The sequence below is a fragment of the Tasmannia lanceolata genome, unplaced genomic scaffold (genome assembly GCF_043159265.1).
Source record: "Tasmannia lanceolata isolate RefF3 unplaced genomic scaffold, GAP_Taslan_0.1 ptg000015l, whole genome shotgun sequence".
In the NCBI taxonomy this organism is placed as follows: domain Eukaryota; kingdom Viridiplantae; phylum Streptophyta; class Magnoliopsida; order Canellales; family Winteraceae; genus Tasmannia; species Tasmannia lanceolata.
In genome coordinates, this window is record NW_027518692.1 from 37,895,931 (window position 1) to 37,918,991 (window position 23,061).

Genomic DNA, 23,061 nt, shown 5'->3' on the forward strand with positions numbered 1-23,061 from the left:
CCTACATGACTGGTTCCAGGAAGTGGGGCCCACAAATAACATCAAACATTATGTTTCTTTTTGTGTGGATCCTTCTGTATTGTGCCCATAAAGTAGTGTGAGCAGTTTTATCTGATACAGAGTTTGTTACCAATCCATTCATCACCATGCTTTGATTTCCTCCAATTAAAGACAATCTCTACTGTTTAATTACTTTAACAATCTCTGTCTTTCATTCTCTGACAGTTTAATGATGTGATTTATGTTCCTAAGACAGGTGCTAATTGAATATCCTTTGATAACTTGTTAACTTGCAAAATTTCTTCATCTCCATGCTTATTGTAGCGAAAAAATAGTGATATAACATCCCCCATTTACATGGCTGTGATTGTTTCAGAAGCATATTTCTCATTCTTGTAAAAAAGGACAGTTCCAGTATGCATTTCTAGAAAGCAAAACAGTCAACAAGGAGTTTGGTCACTAACTAAAAATGAAAACTCACTTAGAACAGGAATTACAATATTCAATGCTGCAATTTGAAAGTCATATTTTCCATCCATCGATATTTTAATCATTGGCAGCTGCGAGTCACATGCACCCCAACAAAGACTAGCTCACAATGTTGACTATAATCTACTACGAACTGAGAGCGCCTGTTGCATCTGATCTCTCAAAACTCGCCTCAGTAACTTGTTCGAAGCAGTTCGAGGGAACTCCGGAACAACTTTAACAAAGCTGACCTGTTAATTCAGAAAATAATTCAAATATTCCATCTTCTTGTAGGTGTACTATGTGAAAATGTCAAAAACAGCATTATTTTTTTTCTCTTCTTGCAAACAAGCAAAGTCAATAATTCAAAAAATAATGTGAATTCAGGTGATACCTTAAACAAAGGATTAAGGTTCCTCTGGATAGCTCTTGAAAATTTAATCTTCAGTTGATCCGGCTCACAGTTTGATCCTTTCTTTAGTACTGCCAGTATAACCAATTGTTCTGGTCCACCACTTCCTGATTTAATGCTAACTGCAGCAGTTTCTAATATATTTTCATCAGCTCTATCGCATACACGCTCGATCTCAACTGAACTTGTCTGAACATCCATAATCCATCTTAGTGTCAGGTTTCAAAATTTAGCCAATAAGAACTTTATTATAGTAAGAGGGGTATGAGAAAATGATACCTTGATACCACCGAGATTCATGGTATCATCAGCCCGACCCTGTACGACAAAATAGCCTCCAACAGTTCTCTGAATTATATCTCCATGCCTCCTAAGGGGCTGGCAATGGACATCATGTCATATGAGAAATTTATGATCAAAGAATGGGTACAAATACATTTATAGACAAAACATGCGAAAGCAATGTGCTGTAATCTCCTTATGCTTACAAAATATGAATTACGCTTTAATCATCTAAGTACATGATTGTGAATGCAACTGAGTAAATTCTTTGGTTGTTGTTCAGTAACATTGGATAGGGTCACATAAAAAACTCAAGGAAATGTCAGGACTGACATATTCTGGCATGATGATAAGAATTATTTTTCAAAATTATGATAAGAGGAAACCATTTCCAATAAGAAAAGGAACTGCACTCGCTTCTTGCGCTGGGATTGGTTCAACAAGAAATTCATCCACCAGAGTCAGCAAATATATTTGATGAATTGTTCAAATCTTCAAAATGATTTTATTTAGGAAAAATCTAATACAGAAGAAGACCAAAAGAAGGATATTTAGTAGAAGCCGTATACTTCCCTGAATTATGATTTGGAAGGCCTTTATTGTTCTTTGGCACATATTTCTGTAATTGTATCTTTGAATAGAGATATTTTCACTTGATCAAGGATGGAATAAAGAAAAATAAATAAAAATACTAAAATTATTCACCGTAAATAATCTTTGTAGGTCTAGATGATTCTAATTAAGGATAATTTAAATACAACAGGTTTTTCTCCATTCTAAGTTTGTCTTTGATGTAATCGTCAAGTTCTGCATGATCTTATTCCTATTCTTAGTGTTGGGAAAATAAAGAAAAAGGTGGATGACTGATATAAGATATGATGGCTATTTGTGAACAAGTGAGAGCTTGAGGCTAGCTGTGCAAAGTACAAAGAGAATGTCGATCATCATTGTTGTGAGCTCACTTTTGAAGTCAGTGAGAAAGAATGGGTGCATTTTCAAAAGAAAAGAATCCTAGCGGCGAGCATCATAAACTGAAGCCTAAGAAGAGTGGCCCTTGTGATGTTTTGAAGAAGATTAATGATATGCCTACAAGGTGAAGTTGCCTCTAAATTGAGCATTAGTGATACCGTCAACATCAATAATCTTTCTCCTTACTATGGGGTGCATGAAAGTGAGAACTCGAGGGTGAGTTATTTTCAAGAGGGGGTGAGTGTAGTACAACCTCACATCGAGGTTGAGAATGTTGGAGCAGCATGTGCAACAGCTAGAGAATCCTAAGGTCATTAAAACGTACATAAGAAGAGGAGAAGAACATCTGTTCGTTACCCTATTTTTTACCCAAATTTGCACTCCCATTTTTTAACCAAAATTGTACTTCAGTTTGTATGTAAATGGGGCCTACTTCCCTTGTTGAGACAAAACCAGGGCCCATTATTTCACAAGGTTAGAAGGAAGGGCTTAATATTTATTTCTGTTCGAAATTAATAACTATAAGGTTCAAGTGTTAGAGCTGTTAGTATGTTAAAAGGAGTCCTTAGTTTAGGAGTTCTTTTTTCTTTATTTTTTTTTTAAGTTGCAATTTAATTAGAACTCTAGTTGGACGAACATGAAGGGGGATTATATGTAATTAGGAGTTAGAACTGCAGTTTTAAGCAAGTTTTGACACAGGTTTGGAATATGAGAAAAGGGAGGTTTTGCACAGTTTTTTTATGCAGTTTTTATGTTTGTCGGTTTTTTAGAAGAGAAGATCCCAAGGTTTGAAAGTTCTGCTGCAAATTTTCTGCAGAACTCTTCAAGGGTTTTGATCTACGGTTGTAATCAACCTAGATTTGATTTATTTTCACAGTAAGTTTCATCTATTAGGATCTTTATTCTACTAAAGGTTAGTTGCTGTGAATTTTTTTGCACTAATTTATTCCTTATACTTGATTCCATATCTGAATTATATTGTGGATATTTGAAATTTGAGAGCTACCCATTGACTCCTGATTCATAATTTTAGTATAATCTCCATCAACTAGTGAGGTTGAATACTTGATTGGGCGATGTGATTAGCGTTACGGATAAGGGGGTATGAAATGGTTAAGAATTTTAGCTGAGTCCAATGAGTTGCTCCCCATTTCCATGAAATAATTTGGGAAACAACATTTAGTCATTCTCTGTTTTATTGAGATTTTATATTCCAAGAGTAATTTACCACAACATTATTGCCACCATAGTTGTCAACCCGTGGCTCGACTCGTGACTTGATTTCTTAATTTTAAGACTCGTGACTCGACTCAACTTGTGACTCGTAAGAGCTTTTGACAAGAACATCAATTTAGTTAAAAAAAGTATAATTATATATATCAAAAGATGAAGCATGTAAAAAATATAACCCAATAGCACATGGATAAAGCACTGAGCCAAAAATATAAATAACTGCATGCTTGTAACTTGCATACTTAACTCAACTCAACAAAGACTAGTTGGGGTCGGCTAAATGTATCCTTTACTCTTTAGAAAAATTTCATGAAGAAGGCTTGTAACTTGCATGCAAAATAATAATTAAGTTTTAAGTTCCAACTTCCAAGTTGTCAACCATCAAAACAAGAAATCCCAGGCCAAGTGACTCAACTTGACTCGTAAGAGTTTTATTTTTTCGAGTCAACTCCCAATGACTCGTTCGAGTCACTAGATGACTCAACGAGTCTTCAACCGAGTAGAGTCACCCATGCGACTTGCCTCGAAAGCACAACGACTCGACTTGACTCGTACGACTCATAAGAGTTTCACAACCATGCGAGTCACCCATGCGACTCGCCTCGAAAGCCTGGCGACTCAACTCGACTCGACTTGGGATTTTACTCGTACGACTAGTAAGAGTTTGACAACTATGATTGCCACTATAGATCTAGTTTTAATACATTGAATAAATCCTATCTGTTTAAACAGTATAACATTTTCTAGCATCGGCATCTTGGTTGGTCATCTTGGTTGGTAGCCCGGTGGCATCTTGGTCGGTAACTTTGTTGCCGCATGAATTTATAAAGTATTAAAAAAGTCATGTTTAGGAAATTGTTAAAAGTTCTCTGATCTACATGTATAAGCAACAACTAATGTGTCATTTGAAAAAAAAAAAAAAGCAATGACTAATGCTACATTATCTAACTAATGAAAGAAAAGAAAAATAATAATAATAAGAAGAAGAAGAAGAAGCAGAAGCATCTAGATTATCATACCATTCCTCTATATGTAGGCATTCCATTGAAGTAAATCTCCTCATGATCAGCATTGAGTAATATATCGGTTGCTCCCATATATACAGGAAATAAGCCCACTTCTCCAACACAAGCTTGATCATCTGGCTGTCATGTAGGTTATGAATCCCATTTGTTAGATTTCTACACGTCGTATATCCTTGAGATATCAAAATCCTATCTTAGAAGAACTCACATAAGGAACTCCATGCTCATCAAGGATGACAAACCCTGTTGACATTGTCGCCGTGCTGAATGCTCCAAAAGCTTGTGGTTGCAATACGCTACTTTGAATGTAGGAAGATGCAAGCTCTGTACCACCACAGCATTCGATAATCGGTTTGTAAGAAACCCGCGAAGAAAGCCATAGATCATCATCAACATTGGAGGCCTCTCCAGTAGAAGCGAGTTTCCTACATAGAGAAATATAAATTTTCATTTTGTCGGTATTTTAAATGCATATATCCACAATTGGAGTTCAGAATCAAAATTACTTTATCTTTGTCCAATCAAGTCCATCCATACACCCAGTGCTCTTCCATGCTTTGACTATGCTTGGTACTGTACCCAACATAGTCACTCCTGCATCCTGAACATATTTCAAAAGAAAAAGAAGCATATCAAAATGATTCAACAGCTGTAAATGGTAAAACAATAAAAATATTGGGAGATGATAAATTCGCACCCCCTGGAGGATAATTCGCACCCCTTAAAGGAGGGTATGCAGCAGACTTTAACGCTTTTTAATGTCAATTCACGTTAAAGGAGGTGCGAATTATCCTACAGGGGGTGCGAATTTATAAAAAGGGCGGCCCAGTGCACGAGGCTCCTGCAATTGCGGGGTCTGGGGAGGCTAGATGTACGCAGCCTTACCCCTGCTTTGCAGAGAGGTTGTTTCCGTGACTCGAACCGAAAATATTATGGGCTAAAAATATTTAGTGGTTTTCACCTGAACAAATTTTCCAAATCCACGATCAAGAGGAGATCCGTGATATAGGGCCAGAGTAGTGCCACTGAGAAAGCATGAATACAGTAAAATGGGTCCCATAACCCACCCTAAATTTGTGGGCCAGCAGCAAATTTCACCAGGTTTGGTATCCATGTGTGCCCAAGAATCAGCTGCACATCGAATTGGAGAAAGTTGTGTCCATGGAATAGCTTTTGGATCTCCTACAGGAAGTTAAGAAATACAGAAACAATTGGTAAAGGTTAAGTCATAAAGTTGAATTAAACATGCGTGTGGAGATTTTGCCTACCAGTGGTTCCTGATGAGAAAAGTATATTAGTGCAAGATTCCATTGACTGATAAAATGGAGAATAGCAATGTGGACTGCCAAAAGAAATGAATGGGGGATATAATTAGGGAGAATACTTTAGAATGAAATATTAACAAATGAGTACTGATAAAGTGAGAATTATTCACAATGGTTAATAATTCAGTTGAGCATTTAAACAGTTATTTCCATAGCCACAATAACTAGTACTACAAACAAGTATGACAGACCACAGCGTTTGGGATTACCTCGGAAGGTGATTAACATGTGCCAGGAAATCTTTCCATGATAAATCATGATCCCTTAACCGGACTCCCAGATCCTTTCCAGCTGCAGGGATCACAATAGCTTTACATGGACCAGATTCTATAACACGGCTACAAGAAGACAAAAGAACAAAATGAAGTAATTAGATGCATATCCAGCGAACTAGAGTTTACTTGCCATTTTTATGGGTAACTACTCTCTCTCTCTCTCTCTCTCTGTTATATTGTATTTCTCTTAGTTTATAGACTGCCTTCTTTATTGTAGCAAACATCATAAATCACTAACTGCAATGAACAAGTTTTACCTGTATAAGGGAAAATTTCTTCCTCCTCTTACTATAAAATCCTGAAAAGTACAAAATTAAGAAATGGATCATTTTCGAAACTCTACATTATAGGTACAAACAAGAAACACAAGAAACTATGAGTCACAATGCCGAGGTAACACATTGTTGGGAGTGTCAGACTATACAACTTCAGTTTCGTGTTAGACTCTAACCATGCTTGAAAGAAAAAATATGAAAGTGAAAATTAGAGAAACTAATGAGCTTTATACTTCATAACTTGAATTGTACGCATGCCAAACATAATTGATAATTGAGTGCAACTCACATACACATGGCCACATGAACATTGATCTAGACCACTGAAATTCTGGGTCCCAACATTGATCTTGACCATTGATGCATTTGGTCGATATTTTTGGTCAGTTTAAATATTTTCATGTCGTTAAAGTGTATCAGAATCGCAAAACTAGATGCATCCTTTCTTTCACGTTTTTCATTTCTATGCTTCCATTCAAGCACATATTTCGTGAATTTTAATATCTACTCTCAATTGATCATGATCAAGTAGACATAAATTTTTTATGCTTATTTGTCAACAGAAACCAACTTTAACAGAGCTGCCTTTGTTGTGCCATTTTAGAAAAAAGTGCTAACGAAAATCACCTGAGTAAAAATCCCCTTGGCTTTAGACACACGTAAACGGGTTGCAATTTCTTTCGCGGCAAAACTATCAGCTATTGATACAACAACACGTCCTGAAAGAATAATTGCTAGGTATATGATAACTGCATTAACTGTCATAGGCATGTCTATCGCAATTGTATCACCCTTTGTGAATACTGCATCCAATGCATTTGCCACCATCCTGTGAACCATTACTCAGATACATCAATGCACGGATTCGAATAAAAGAAATATCCATTATAAAGATAAATTATTTAAAATTTAATAAGTTCCTTGATATATTAAAAAATGGAGGCTGTAACTGAAAGGCGTACATTACTTGATTTCGCAGCTCCCTCAACAACAAGTGATTAACAGGAGAATTGTCATGACCTTCATCCCTCCATATAATAGCCACACTGTCATCGTGTTTCTTTGGGACTTCCATGGGTAACAGACAACATTCAGCAATATTAAGAACTGAACCCGGAAACCAACTTCCCCCATGCTTTGATTTGTCTGTTGTATCTAGAACACATTTTGGGCCTTCGCGAAATATAACTGATAGCTCTTTCACAACAATTCCCCAGTAGACCTAAAGATCATTGACAATTATCAATATCAAAATAAAAGTATCTTACCCCAAGAGAACAAATTCTTTCAACAACATATAAATCACTTGCTTCCTTTCTTTGTTTATGAATATCACAATTGCAATTTTGAAAAAAAATAATGAACCAGTAAGTTTACCTCAGGATGATCAACTGAGAACTTCTGAAAGAGACTAAAGCTTTTGATAGGATCTTGATATGATGATCCTAACAGCTTTGGACAATGAATTTCCATCACTCGCCCCAAATTTGTATGTTTGGAATGCATCCTGCGAAATTGAACTGATTAAAACACTGAAAACCAAGTTCATTTAGATACATCTTTGTCTGAAAGAAACTGAATTGAGCAAAGATTGCTAGAAGCCTACAACTTGAACATAATAATGACTTAACATGTGTGAGAATGAATGGAAAATTGTTTTGGTATAACATAGATTGAGCTGGAGGCTAAACTTCAAAAATCTCTCAGAAAAACCAAGGATGTTGCCTCATTGAACTTTTGTGAACCAAACCTGGGTTAGACAAAGACATAATAAAGAAAATCGTTTGGAAACAGAGAAATGGTCACCAGAACACCAGAAACTCAATATTGTTTAAGAATGGACATGCATATTTGATTATTAATATTATTATAATCAGTTTTGCCAGCACACTAGTTTCAGCCAATACTAGGTAAAGCATGTCAACTTCAAAATTCTAATACAACTCTAGGAAGATACAAACATGAGGTCCTTAACAACTAAAATGTCTAAAACTCTAAATGGTCAAGGCCATGAAAAACCAGATTGGGGATGTAGATGTGTATGACAGATTCCTGGATAAGGTTTGATTTAGTACATCCAAGTGCAAAATACTCTTGCAGTATATGGGTTAAAAGCATGCAAAATATGTGGGAGACATGATCATGATACACTAATACAGCCATGGAGTGCTATGCCACATTAATCCAATATGTCAGCTAACATTATTATTGTCCATTATCTTAATGAGATTTCAACCAGTAAGTGATCTAACAGCATTAGATTTCTACATAAAGCCCAGTTTGAATTGCAGAAATTGTTTGGAAAAGTTCGAAAACGAATTTTTTCTTCTTCAGAATTTCTTATCTTCTTTTCATTCTTTGATTACAAATGAAAAACAGTAACTTGAACAACCGCAGTTGAAGTAATAATATCCCTCTAAATAAGCCATAATCTTATAATTTCCCTGTAAATTATGGAAGCTAAATTTTTTCCCTAAGAAACATTTTCCCGCAAGAAATATTTTTCTTGCAATCAAAACAAGGCTTAAAGGAATAGAAAATCATTTCATGGATGATCCATGCAAATTTGTCATCATGACTCCTTATGGAGTTGGGCAGATCGTATGTAGAGGTAAATAAACTATTGGGTATTTAATAACTATATAGAAATTTACATGTATAAGATAGTAAACAAATTTATAAACAAAAGTTATATTTATAAGGTACTTAATAGAGAAAGGTTACATTTAGTGAAATGATATCAGCACAACCATGGTTTTATAATTGCACTAAGTCATCTTCTCTTTTATCATTCAAAGAGCTGTCAAAGATTATTACACTTCCCAAAAATGAACCCCCGATCTAGACAAGCTGTGTCTGCTCCCAAAATCTTCATAAATCTTCTTCACCGATCTTAACCATCCAATTTGTAGACACCCATTTTAAACCGCCACCATTAGATGGTTAGGATCGTCTTATGGTGAAGATTTTTGGGGACACAGCTTATCTAGATCGGGGTTCATCTTTTGAACGGTTTAGATCACCCATAATGTGGGTCCCACTAGTTTTTTTTTTTTCTACACTTGCATGTGGGGTTGACCATGGAAGATCCATGGTCAAAACACCGATAAGAGAATCAGGTTCTTATCAATAGCCTATAAACATACAATTGAAACGGAAATGGTGAGTGGGGCTATCACATTCAATTCAACAAATAAAAAGCCAATTGATTGAACGGTTAGGATCGTTTAAAATCGATTTATATCTAAAATTGGCCCACTTGAGAATTCCTGTCACCATAAACGTGGCTCGAATAAAGAGGGAAATACAAACTTTGTATAGATTCCCAATAGACCCACCACCCACCTAGATCTGATGATGTGGGCCAGTTAAAAATTGCAGAGCACATTTTTCAAGAGGTAAGACCCTAGTTTTCTTAAAAAAAAAAAAAAAAGGGGATAATTACATTTACACCCCCTCTAGTTTCTGACACATCCACTTGAACCCCTATCGTTTAAAAAGTGACAAAGACGTCCCCTCTAGTTTCGTTTTGTTTAAGGTTTGCCCCTCAGCTGAAGGTTCGTCCATACATTGAAGGGTTAAGATGATCCGATGGAGCTGAGTTTTTGGGCACACCCTATCTATGTCAGGACCCATCAAATGAACGCTTTGGATCATCCAAATAATGTGGGTCCATGCTCGAATCCAAAGCGTTTGATAGTGTTTGGATTCGGGTATGCGCCCACATTATTTGGATGATCTAAAGCGTTCATTTGATGGGTCCTGACATAGATAGAGTGTGCCCAAAAAATCAGCTCCATCGGATCATTCTAACCCTTCAATCTATGGACGAACCTTCAGCTGAGGGGGCAAACCTTAAACAAAACGAAACTAGAGGGGATGTCTTTGTCACTTTTTAAAATATAGGGGTTGAAGTGGATGTCTCATAAACTAGACGGGGTGTAAATGTAATTATCCAAAAAAAAAAAAAAAGAGTACATACACAAATCTCTGATCATTATCTCATTGGCACATTTTCCAACATGTACCTTGCCATTCCAACAAAACGAAGTAGAGGGGATGTATGTGAAATCAAGACCGTTGATCTTGTAGAAGACCATGATTTTGGTCCCATCCCATGCGTAAGATGAAAGATTAGATAAATCAACGGTTTATATTATGTTATTGAAACCCTCAACGTGTCATGATTTTCGGGACCCACTTGTTATCAAAAAAGAGCGAGGGAAAAAAAGTAAAAAATAGAGAGAGTGAAATGAGAGTCTTACGGAGAAGGGAACCAGTAAAGAGGTGGGCCCCTAGTGGAGATATCCCAACGACCGTAGATGGTGTAATAGAGGAGCTGATGGAGGGCGTGAGGGTGAGTGGGTTTGAGCACTCCGATAGAGAGTTCACGCCAAAGCTCCGTCTCGGATCCCCTCGCTCGCCCGATCGCGCGTTTCAGGGCCCCGTGAACGGTCCGAGCTTGCCCGATTTCCAGCCCTGCTCCCACCATTTCTTCCACTCCGATTTCCTCTATATTCCTCCCTTTCCACTCCATCTCTCTCTCTCTCTCTCTCTCTCTCTCACACACACACACACACGTATATGATATAAATACTCAAATACTCAAAGAAGAAGGGTTGATTCAGGAAGAGCACGTGACATGTGGCAGGTGTGAGAGTGGGTAGCGGTGGGAGCACTTACGGCGCACAATAGCAGTAGGACCACTGCCGGCGCACAATCTCAATCTCATCATACAGAGTCAAATGGTAATTTGAGCGATGATAAATTCGCCCCCCTTGAACGTGAATTATGTGGCAAACGACGTTTGTGCGATTTTATCTCTATGGAAAGTATCATGTACACGACATCTTTAAATTAATGGGACATAAATTGGTTCTAGGGCCTCTACCCCCTACTTCATCTTCATTGGTTGATCCTAGCCCTCCAATCTATAGGGGTTGGTATATTGTGGTCCCTCTAAGATCCCAGTGTTTGGATCATCTTATAGAAATGATCCAATGGGTAGGGCCTATTTATGTTGTGGGCCAGAACATGAACGGTTTGGATCATCCTATGAAGTGGGCCACACCGTACTTTTTGAAATATACCGGACTTCAGAGTTCAGGCCCACATAACATATAAAACGCATTGTGAAACTACGCCCTCCAAGTCCACGTTACAATCGTGATTTATGATTCGGTGTGAGCCGAGAGCACCCGTGCAGTTCTAATATAAGAGCAGCTAAGCAGAAAGTCACTTTTACTATCAATTGTGAATCAGGGCCTTGAATCATCCAATCAATGTGTTGTGGATGGTATCTAGGCAGCCCAGTTTGGATCAACGGATCCGATCACACAAACGGCACAGAAGTTAAGCCCGATAAGTGACTTTTTGGAAGGAACGTAAAAGTGACCCCTTTAGGCTGTGTTTGTTTTGGATTTTGACAAGGATTACAACTCCAGAACTGATTATTGGACTCAATTGAGTTCAATAATCAGTTTGAGTGTCACAATCTGTTGTCAAAATGCAACACAAACAGAGTTTTAGAAGCTGACAAATGTATAGGTGGTGGGACCAGCTTGCCAATGATATGAAGAGTGCATCTGCTGCACCCACCATGGATGGGCCCCAGTTTTCATGCCTCCATGCCATTTTTCATGCCTCCAGTTTGACGATTGCAATTGTTTGAATAATGCAGACTATTGGCACATGACCCACTCAAGGGCGGCCCCCAGATGAACGGTTTGGATCATCTAACACATGCTAACCCACCTTGGCAAAGTAAAATAACAGATGCTACCAGTTTAATATAGCACATCAAAGCATGGATTTAAATTTCGGTTTTGGTCTCTATCGAAACCGAATTTAGGTGGGATGAATTTTCACCTTCAGATATCAAAGAAATTACTAGAAAACAACAAGATATTCTACAATGAATAATACAAGCAGGCAAATTTACAGATGGGTCCACAGTTTCAAAGATCTGAACTGTTTATCTGCTGAGCCCTACAGTGCATGTGACTTGCCCTAAAATCTGCCACTTTGGAATCCCTACCCTACAATTAGTGGGTCATAAAATAAAAGCCAAGAATTTATATCCAGCAGGAAAATCTTCACTGGGTAGAGACAAGGATTATCTGATGGAGGATATTTTTGGGGCACTGTCCATCCACAGTGGGTCCTTAGCAGTTGAACAGTTTGGATCATTGGGTGGCTTCCACCTGTACATAGGCCAGAACTTAGAACAATAAAGCTGGGCACCAAATGATTCGTCGAGATCATGTATTTCATGTCCAAAGGTGGGTGGGATGAAAAATAATCCTGCTGCATCAAAAAAAAATTTAGAAATCCATTTGAAATTCTACCAGAAGGGGTAAGAGAACATTCAGTAACTGTTTCTTCCTGACACCATTGGAAGCATAAACAATCTCCTGCTAGAGAAGTATACAACCCAAGTAAAATACAATCTCAAGAATGAGAAAGAAAAAAAAACTATTCAACTGAATTTTCAAATTGAGCTCCTACATCTCTGTAACTCTCGATGCGACTGTAGTCCTGCCTTAACCAACTGTGCATTGGTGCAAAATTGGGTGTGATTTCCCCACTCAGAGAAGACAAACAAGTATGGCTGATACCAGAAATATGATCTTGGGAACTCTCACAGTCGAAACTCCTTTGCCTGGGGTCGAAGGGTCCGGCATAGGAGATGTGCCACCAGTGGTTGTATTTGATCCAGAGCTGTCACAAAAATTAGAGTTCATGAGTTAGGGAGATGGAAAGAAGATTGATTGGAAATGAACTTGTAGAGTGCTCACCTTCCCGCAAAAATGCACGAACCATAGCCTGCAAAGGGTGTCCCATAAGGAATCAGAAAGACATTTCTCTGAAGTTATAATTCATGTAAAATGAAAAAAATTGATAGAAATTCATGACATTAGGTGAAGGGCAGTTTATTTTCAAATTATATGTTTTGGAAGCTGGTGCTTCTTGCCCAAATGGTTTTAATATAAGTTTCAGGCATACACTAAAACCCGTGTCGGGTATCTGAGTGTCGGGCAAACCTCAAAAAGAACAATTCGTGGATTCGCCAAATTATTTTAATCAATTCTCAAATTTTATTTTATGTTTACATAATAATATGGTTGTAACCATGGTTTCAAATTTCGGTTTCGGAATGCGTTTCGGTCCTCACCGAAACTGAAATTTCGGACGAAATACAATAAAAGAATATTTTATCTCATATAGAATTTCGTTCAAAATTACCGAAATTTCGGGAAAGTATTTAATACTTATCAAAAATCTAGATTTTTTGGTGAAATCGCTTAAATTTCGGGCTAAACGAAAATTTTGGTTGAAATAAACGACTGTTTCACGTATCCCCAATTCAGGTTTCATTCTCGATCGAAGCCTGAAATTTGGCCAAATCCGAAATTTCGAGAAATTGATTATTGTTATTAAAAATATAGAAATATTCTGAAATTTTGGCAAAATTTTGGCAGAAATTTGGTATATAATAAAATAATAATTTTTTATGTTTACCGGATTTCGGCCAAGACCGAAATTGCCACCAAAACGAAATTTAAAACCATGGTTATAACTAGTAATATATTGAATACTATAATAGGTTAAGTAGATATAATACTTTATTTCCATTTAAGAAACTTAAAATTAAGATGGGTAAAACTCAAAACATATGGTAATTGTAAAGTTGTGGTAGTAGTATTCAGAAATAACAAATAAAAGGGATCTAGAAGCTCTCAGAGAATCCTGAAGTATTGGAATCCGAAAATATTCAAAAAATTCCCTTCATAAATATTCAAAAAATAATATTCAAAGAAGAATATAGAACTCACTGGGATTAGATGAGGTAATCATGGCTGTACCACCAAAGTCACAGGTTCCCCCAGTTGCCTGCGTTCTGTGGAAATAATCATTGTAGGCATAGGAAGCATGGTTCCGAGTAGTGTCGGGACTATAACATGGCTGCCCAGATTGAATGGCACTGCAATTTGCATTCCCGGGCCCACAAGCCCAATTTAAACCATTCAAAAGTCCATCATTGGTAGCATTACTACTGGCCACACAGAAGACTCCAACTCCGGACGAGTTTCCCCGAGCAACCACATTACCGTTGAAAGCTAGACTATAAACAGCAGTCCCATTTGGAAAGAACACTCCCCAGTTCTTCTTGGACGTGGGTCCCGGTTGCAAATCCTCATTGAAGAGCTCATATATGTATGTACTTATGGGCATGGATGGCTGACTCGGGGTGCCTGAATTGTTGCTCACACGTGTGATCAGGTTACTGTTGTAGACCACTGCATTGTCAATTGTGGCATCAGGCTCATTGGCCCCACCAAGCCAAGGCCATCCGGATTCAGTTACAAGGACTGGGATCCCAGAAAAATTGAGGGCTTGTATCGAATAATAGGCGGCATCAACTATGGCATCGAACATGCTATTGTAGTGGAAAAGTGTGTTGGCGTCAACAATCTGCTTTGTTGAAGAGAGTGGCCGAAAAAGGGCATAATCAAGTGGGAATATACCATTTCCATTGATGTACCCATAATATGGTTGGGCATTTAACATGAAAAAAGAATTTGTGTTCTTCAAAAACTGAAGAAATGGGTATGTAATATTATTCCATGTGGAATTGAATGTGGCTGTGGATGGAGGGAAAGGTTTAGGGATCATGTCCATTGATTGGGGGCTTGAAATTTTCACCTGAAAATTTAAATTAGAGGCCACAAGAGCAGACTGAAGGAACTGAATGGCTGGAAGGAGAACAAGCGCGGCGTTGGGGATTGTAGTCAGGACCTCACTGCCAACAGCAATGGCTGTAATATTCGTTGCCGGTAAGAAAGCGGCGACATTTCGGTTGACCCAATCTGCGGCTGCTGACCGGGATTCTCCAATTCTTAGAAGTTCGTCATTGGTAACCCCGACCATGACCTCAATTCCGGTGTTAGCAAGAGCACTTAGCATCCGATTATCTGCGTTAAAGAGGCGAATGTGAGTGATCTTTTGGGCTTGCAGGATTTCCACCACATTAGCTGCCACAGGCATGTTGGAAAGATTGGTGCCAACGTTCATCCCTATGAATGCACCTATGGAGTTTGAAAACATGACTCATTAGCATTCTGCAGAAAAGATAACCAACCAAAAAGAACTAGACAGATTAAGAGTTACACCTATGGTACAAATTTAGTACGTCATTCAGTGGATGTAACAACTTAATTAATGGGATATGAAAAAAGCACTAATAGTCTAATATAGTATACAAACAGTTAAGAATGGATAATGAGATGATAGAAATATAAAATTCAAGTCAACAAACCGAAATTTTCACAAATCAATATAAGCAAGTACCAGAAATCCTATAAAATGCTCATCCTGCAGGCTGGAAGCTCTCTCAATGATTAAGGACAGATCTCAACAATACAAGTGCATGCTTAAAGAGAAGCTTTGTTGAAGAGCTCATTTGTAACCCTTACATTAGATTGGGCATCAAAGAAAGCACAGACACGGCAGAGAATATTTAACACCTGCTAAACAAATATACTGAAATACCTGATATACAGGGAAACATGAGGATCAGGAGCAAAAACATGTTGGTTCTCAACTTTTCACACATCATCCCGCCCAAAGAACTTCAACTGAGGCAAAGCATGTAGTATTTTCTCTCTTCACTATCCGAACTGAAATTGTTAAACTTAGATATTCAGTAAGGCAAATGCAAAATATAATAAGGTGCTGATTTACTAAGATTAAACTTCAAAAATAGAAAATAAGTAATGAATCAGGTAGACAAAAAAAAAAAAGAAGTTCAATCGTGAATTATGATTGACTTCAAAGCTATAACGGGAAACTACTCAGCTTCTGTAATAAGATGAAAGAAAAACTACAACTGAAATTGATGTTTGTGATTGTAAATAACCAACAACAAGTGATTTGATTCAAAGAGTATAGAAGAGGAAAAGTCCATTAAATTTACTTCAGAAATCAGTAAAAAAAATTCAAATGCATCAACTAAAATATAGCAGATCCATACTGCTGGTACTGGCGTACTGCCATGTTTCCTTCTTACGGACTGAATCAAGAGTTTATCGTTTTCTTCCTGAATCGTAGCAAAAAAATTATTAGAGGAGAAAGAATGGCAAACGCCAAGGACTGAGATGGTCTACATACAACCACGAAAGAGGCGCAATGAAGAAAAAGGAATATACAAATCTGCCTCAAGGGGAAAGGAAAAAAAAAAAAAAACAGATCCTATCCACTCCAAAAGAGGCCAAATGATCATAATCACTATTTGTCGACTGCCACACATGCTGGAACTTCAAATGGTGAGTTGGTGACCCTCAATGTGATCCATAATCTCATCTATGGGTTGGTGAATCTCCAAGGGAAGGTATTACTCCATTCAACTATATGATCATATTTGGAGAGCCGACTTCCACAGTTTAAGTTATCGATATCTTTATTGTCAACCAGCCGATGCCCATGAAAGATGGCGATCACTTCCGCCTCATTTGAATATTTTAGTGACAGTGCCTGCTGAAAAATATTGAAGGAAATTCTGGTTCTTTCCTTGAATATGTGTCTATTGCTTTCTTTCCAAACTGCCCAAATAGCAGCCAGAAGGGTCAGGTTCCATAAGTCCTTCCCCTTTCAGGCCACGGAAGATCCAATCGTCAAGGAGATCGACAAAATGATTAGGGAAGACCCAAGAAATACCAAAGCGATTTAAACTGTGTGACCAAATCTCTCTGGCCACCCTGCAATGAATGAAGATGTGGTCGACGGATTCCCTGGCCTGAAGGCACAAGGCGCAATGATCTATAATGATGATGTTACAGGTTCGCAAATGGTCTACTATCTAAATCCTATTTAGAATGGCGGTCAACCTGAAAGCACAAACTCTAGTCAGAGTAGGAATCCTCTGAACCTTGTTACCTAGCAAGACAATTGAGGTTGGCAAGAGCTGCTGGTAGAAAGATTGATTGTAGCCCAAATCCAAAAACCTCTTATCCTCTCCCTCCACTTCTGATGAAAGTTGATCCCAACATTTTTCCAAAACAACACAACCCTTTCTATCTCCCAATCAAAAAAATTCCCGCAGAAATTGAGCTTTCAATTAATCTTGTTATCGATGCGGATAAAAGAATCTTTTACTTTCACCACTTGATCTGACATCACAACAAAAAGACCGGGATAAATATTCATCGAAGGTCTTACATTATGCTATTGACATCCCCGAAGAAGAATTATGTTCCCTTTATATCCTTTAAGTGCACTCCTCTCAAAAAGGGGACCCTTAACTACATAATATCTCTCCACACCGTAACCCCAACGGTCTTGTAATTTTCGCATGGTATCCAATTCCTGAAGCCAGCTCCAGACTTCTACTCTATAACCTTGGACCCCAAATGGAACCTATCCTCTCGAAATCTCCAAATCCATTTGGCCAACAACACATTATTCATGATCCTAATGTTGAGAATTCCATACCCCAGATCTTTTAGGTCCACAAACTTCATTCTACTTGACAAGATGGAATCTTCTCCTCTCTATGGAATCTACCCAAAGAAAGTTGCATTGATTTTGCTGTAAGAGATGGACAGCCCTAATAGAGCATTAAACATGAGAAATGTAATACATGAGAAGATTAAACAAGACAAAAATTATTAAAGTAATCCTTCTGCCTAGTGAGGTAAGGTTTCTCTTCAAGGATGAAAGGCATTTGTACACTTTCTCAATGACTAGGGGTCCCAAATCCGCTTCTTAGGTCTGCCAACACATCATGGGAGACTCAGGTATTTACTAGGAATTTGATCCACTATACAACCCAGCAAGTTCTCATATCTATCACTTTCATTTGCAGAGATTAATTCAAATCAAAACCGATTTGCTGAAGTTAGTTCTTTGCCTCGTCACTCTTCCATAACTACGAAGCGTGGCCTTTAGGTTCATGACTTTATTTCCTCGGTAGTGCTAAAAATCAAAGTAAACTATAAATTAGTGACTTCCACCCTAGGAGAACCCAACTTGAATCCCTCTATGCAATAGCATCGCCTGCCCTATCAAACATTCTACTAAGAGAGTTAGCCAAGATCGTGAACAGTAATGGCGAGAGTGAATCTCCTTGTTTAAGACCATAGAAGCACGAAGCGGGTGCCGGAGGAGGGAATGGGAAGCACGAGGATCAAGAAGAGTCTAAGGTTGGGAGCGTCGTGGGAGTATTTATGCAATATTTTCTTTATATGTTTTTCAAAATTCAAGTACATTAAAAAATAATAATTTATGGCCATCTTCACATGTATTTTTCAAATGTTAAGTACATCAAAAAGTAGTAATTTCTAACCATCTTCACTTTGTGTCCTATTTCCTCGTGCCTTCCGAAGACGCCTTTGTGCATGCTCCAATGGAGTACTTTGAGGAGTTGAAGGATTTTGATGCAAGGAAGTTGGTAATGGTGGGACTGGTGGAGTAATAAGAGCAGGTTAGGAGCGTTGTGGGAGCGATTCTCGTCTCTTCGGGAGAGCCATGGGTGGGAGCGGTTCCCGTCCTAAGGAGCGCCGAGCCACGGTTCTAACACGGGAGCGGCGCCCATGAGAAAGATTCCTAATTCTAAGTTTAAGACCATAAGAATAGTTTAAAAAGCCTCTTGGATCCATTGATAAGAATGGAGAACTAAGTAGAAAAGAACTTTTAATCCAAGAGCGTCATTTGTTGCCAAATCCCATTCGACAAATGGTGCAGTCCAAGCAATCTCATTACACTATCATACACTTTTCCCATATGAACTTTACAAATCACCCTCTTGATAGAATTATGAGCATAGTATTCAATCATCACGTTGGCGACCAATAAACCATCCAAATATATATCTACCTTGAATGAAAGCACTTGATTACTAGAAACAGCTCTAGTCAAAATATTTTTAACTCGATTAGCCATAACCTTTGCCAACACCTTGTACACACTACACCCAACCCACCAGACTGATAGGGCGGAGGTATAAAAATGTAGCTGCCCCATCCTTCTAGGTATGAGAGCAACAAATGTATCCCTCGCGCTTTTGTTCAACTCCAGAGACTAATGACAATCTCTCCAAAAAACAGCAAGTCTTACTTCACCGATTGCTGGAACAATTGGTAAAAAAAACAAAAAGAAAAAGCAAAAGCAAAACAGAACTCATTTGGCCCAGGGGATCGACCCTCTTTCAAAGAGAAAAAACCATCACTAACTTCCTCTTCATTAAAAGCTTCCTCTAGCACAGCACTATCTCTTATGTCAAGCTGATCAGAGTCTATCCCTTCTGTCGTAGGGAACCAAGATCACTCAGAAGCATACAAAGATTTTTAGTAACTCACAAACTCTTCTAGCCTCCTCGTTATTGCACCTGGACTCATATGTGGTTCAAGATTGAGTTCCATCACCTCTTTTTCTAATAGTAGCAATATCATGAAAATAAGCAGTATATTTGTCACTTTCTTTTAGCCACTTGGATCTAGATCTTTGTTTCCAATATATCTCTTTCTACATGTATCTCTTCCTACATGATTACTCTATCGCATTCTTCCAAGCTTTTCTCCCTCTCCTTCGCACCCTCCTCTGACGTGGGGCCCTTATATTCCTTACTATCAATCTCCTTAATTATAATGAAAAGCTCTGCTTTCTTAGTTTGATTTTACGATATCCATATCGATACAATTTCCTTTTTCTACCAATCTTACATCCGTCGGACCAAAAATATAAGCCTTCCTCCACCAATCTTTTATATTTTCATTCATCCCTAATTCTTCCAACCACGCAATCTCGAACCAAAACGAGTCGAACCCTAAGAATATATTGTCGAATCCAGAAGATGAACCCCATTGGGGACACAAGAGGAGGCAGTCCAATCTACTTGTGCTTTAATTTCCAGCACAATTGAAGCGAGTCCCACCAGATGGAGTTCCAATAATTCATTTTTATTAACAAGTTCTGAGAAGGCTAAGCACACTAGGGGTAATCCTTTTGCATCTAATCCTTCAATAAATCTAGTGGCACTAAATTCCCTTCAAATACACAACAGGTAACCCCACTTTCTTCTAACCAAGTCCAGTTCCGCCCCGAATTTGTTGTGATCCGCCACTGGCCTACACAATCCTGAGAAAATCCAAATAGAGGCATCGTTAAAATGTTTGAGCAAAACTGAAACTGAAAAGAACAAATTATATCATCCATCGGAGAAAAAATCAAGTATCACATGCCACCAAGATCCCTCCTCCTACACCCTCAGAGTCCAAAGAGGAGGATTGAAGGAAGATTTTGCCCCCGAGACTTCTTAAGGTTGATCTATTAATGCCCCTCAGCTTAGTTTCATGAAGATTCAGGATTTGAGGTTTTTGTTGCCTCAAAACTTTCTTGCAATGGGTGATCTTTTCAAAGGGGCCTAACCCTCGCACATTCTAGCTTAGAATCTTCATGGGATAACTAAGAGTTGTAAAATTCCTCCTGAGTTTCTATTACCTTCTGTTCTAGCTCTACTATTGATTGATCGCCTGCTAGGTGATGCCCCATCGTAGTTCCTAAAGGGTTGGAGGCACCCTATTTCTAGGATAAACCTTCTAGAATCTTCCCCCCTCAAATGAAAATAGTGCAGTCACCCTGGCAATACATGGGTTAGTCCAAGATAGTACAGTATTAATCAAACAAGAGAAAAAACTAACTCCTTAATAGTAAAAATTCAAACAAACAGTAGATAGGAATAATTCCAAGTTAGCAGACAGTGTCAACAAACAGGTGACAAATAATCTGGGGCAAGATATCCCTGATAACAGTAAGTGCGGGACAAGCGCTTATTCAAGGAAAACATCTCATGCAATCAACCAACCTCAACGAGGACTGAAAATTACCTTGATACGGATTTTTTTGACGCAACTTGGGGCTGGAGAGAGAGATGGTCTATTGTTTCCGAGAAATGGAGGTCTAAACGGAACCCTCTTCTGGATTTCTTCAATAGCTTAGGCTTTTACTTGAGCCTCAGAAACAGTCGCAAATGTTTCGATTTCCAAAGTATCATGGATGGATGGTTTCAACCTGAACAAGTACCTCACTACCTTGCAATTAGTTGCTCTTGAACATTTTGCAACCGATTTCTAATAAGCAACATGGAAATCCACACATCTAGTATATGATAGAAATCCACACTACATATTCTAGCAAGAATCAAGCATATGATAGAATTCCTCTCATTAAGTCCCTTCTTTTGGAGGCATTTTTAGGAATTGCTCAGGCGATATCATCTTTACCTTTGCAGGCCCTATCGGTGTTACAGAGTCTACAGAAGCTGAGGTTCGCTCACTTCATCAAGGATTTGACAATTTTCTTCAGACAAATGGAAGGTAGATTGGGAGTGGAAAGCGATTCCTCTAACACAGTCTTGTGGACTAAAGGGATTGGCGATGGTCCATGGAGACTTGCTAATCTTGTGGATGAAATAAAAGATATGTGTTTGTTTAGTGTTTGCTCTTTTTCTCTTGTTCCTAGAAGTGCCAATGATTTGGCTGATCGCTTAGCCAAATTAGGAGCTGCTAGACTTCTATGGAATCATTTTATATGGGGCAATCCTTACCCCCTGAAGTACACCAATTGGGGGAGCCTCGAGCATCCAGTATATGACATTAAGGAGTATTCACCAATAGAGTAGTCAACTTATAGAACAAGCATGTAAGCGAAGCAAGAAAAAGGCTTTCCATTTTGATTTTTCAGATCTCTCGTCTGGTCAATGGTACACATTCTTTTATTCAACAAATATACCCCATGCCTGGAACGAGTTTTTTTTTTTTTTTTTAATTTGTGGGTGGGGTGGGGGACACATGAAGGCCATTATTATTTAATAAAATTGTGATCATGATTAAACAAAAAAAAAAAAAAAAGTTCCTTCTTTTGGAATCCTTAAGCGTACTACACAGACTTACAGATAACTCCAAGCTTCATACAACTGAATGTCCTAAACATATAGCCTCTTCCATTTTACATAAACAAACATAGCAGAGAACCACAGAGCATCAAATTGAAAAGAAAATAAAGTTAACCAAAATGAATAAACACCCAATTCTAACAACCCAGATGCCAGAAATGAAGAACAGAAAACCAACATAAATACCTAGTTAGAAAAAAGAAAAAGAACCAGTAAAGCATCAAAATTTAAAGAAAATACAGTAAACCAAAATGACACCTAATTCTAACAACCCAGATGCCAGAAATGAAGAACAGATCACCAACATAAATACCCACTTACAGAAAAGTAGAAGCAGAGGGAGAAAGCACCTGTTCCCAAACTCCAAACAGGGCAAGAAATAAAGCTATCCTTCAAAACCCTTCAAAAACCCCCAAAACCCATCTCAACCGATTCTAGAAGCCCAAAAGTAATGCTTCATGTGCCGTTGCCTCACAAGGAAGGAGAGCAGGTTCTAACCTTAAATGAAATTTAAAGCAAAGCTGTTTAAGGAAACATAAAAAAGAATAATAGCCGAAATGCTGGGCAAAAAAATCAGGTGGATAGATATGGTTTTATTTCTTCTGCAGAGAGAAAAAACAGTCAGAAATTTTCTACATTTATAAAAGAAGTCTTCTACTTTCGCGTATTTTATATAAGCTATGGGAAATCTAACCTGCCATTTGCATGGGTTGGTCGGTAAACACTGGTTTGGAGAGGACTTTCTCTTGTTTCTTTTTCTTAATCTAAAAGTCTCTATCCCATGTTTGTTCGGCTAAAGTTTAAAAAATCATGTAATGGCCAATGGGGGAACCAAAAAATATGCGTGG

General features: G+C 38.1%; 2 protein-coding genes across 6 annotated transcripts; both read right to left on the reverse strand.

Moving 5' to 3' along the window:
- Nucleotides 1-280: 280 nt before the first annotated feature.
- Nucleotides 281-10,842, reverse strand: AAE18 (acyl-activating enzyme 18). Its single transcript, XM_077355769.1, has 14 exons — nt 10,530-10,842; nt 7,642-7,771; nt 7,227-7,486; nt 6,892-7,093; nt 6,247-6,287; nt 5,924-6,052; nt 5,658-5,731; nt 5,351-5,571; nt 4,896-4,990; nt 4,598-4,814; nt 4,384-4,509; nt 1,160-1,258; nt 863-1,069; nt 281-719 (listed from the first exon to the last, which is right to left on the reverse strand). Exons 1-14 carry the CDS (start codon nt 10,799-10,801, stop codon nt 606-608), a joined length of 2,187 nt encoding a protein of 728 aa, XP_077211884.1. The 5' UTR covers nt 10,802-10,842; the 3' UTR covers nt 281-605.
- Nucleotides 10,843-12,575: 1,733 nt separating this feature from the next.
- Nucleotides 12,576-23,058, reverse strand: LOC143847092 (glucan endo-1,3-beta-glucosidase 4-like). 5 transcript variants are annotated; one of them, XM_077355770.1, is made up of 6 exons: nt 22,908-23,058; nt 22,564-22,711; nt 15,817-15,944; nt 14,100-15,353; nt 13,062-13,089; nt 12,576-12,984 (listed from the first exon to the last, which is right to left on the reverse strand). In XM_077355770.1, the coding sequence occupies exons 3-6, from the start codon at nt 15,881-15,883 to the stop codon at nt 12,852-12,854; spliced, it is 1,482 nt and encodes a 493-aa protein (XP_077211885.1). In that variant the 5' UTR covers nt 15,884-15,944; nt 22,564-22,711; nt 22,908-23,058; the 3' UTR covers nt 12,576-12,851. The 5 variants fall into 5 exon arrangements, with proteins under 5 accessions (XP_077211885.1, XP_077211886.1, XP_077211888.1 ...); XM_077355771.1 differs by having other exon boundaries at nt 22,535-22,711; XM_077355773.1 differs by having other exon boundaries at nt 22,564-22,706; nt 22,908-23,025.
- Between the last annotated feature and the right edge of the window lie 3 nt (nt 23,059-23,061).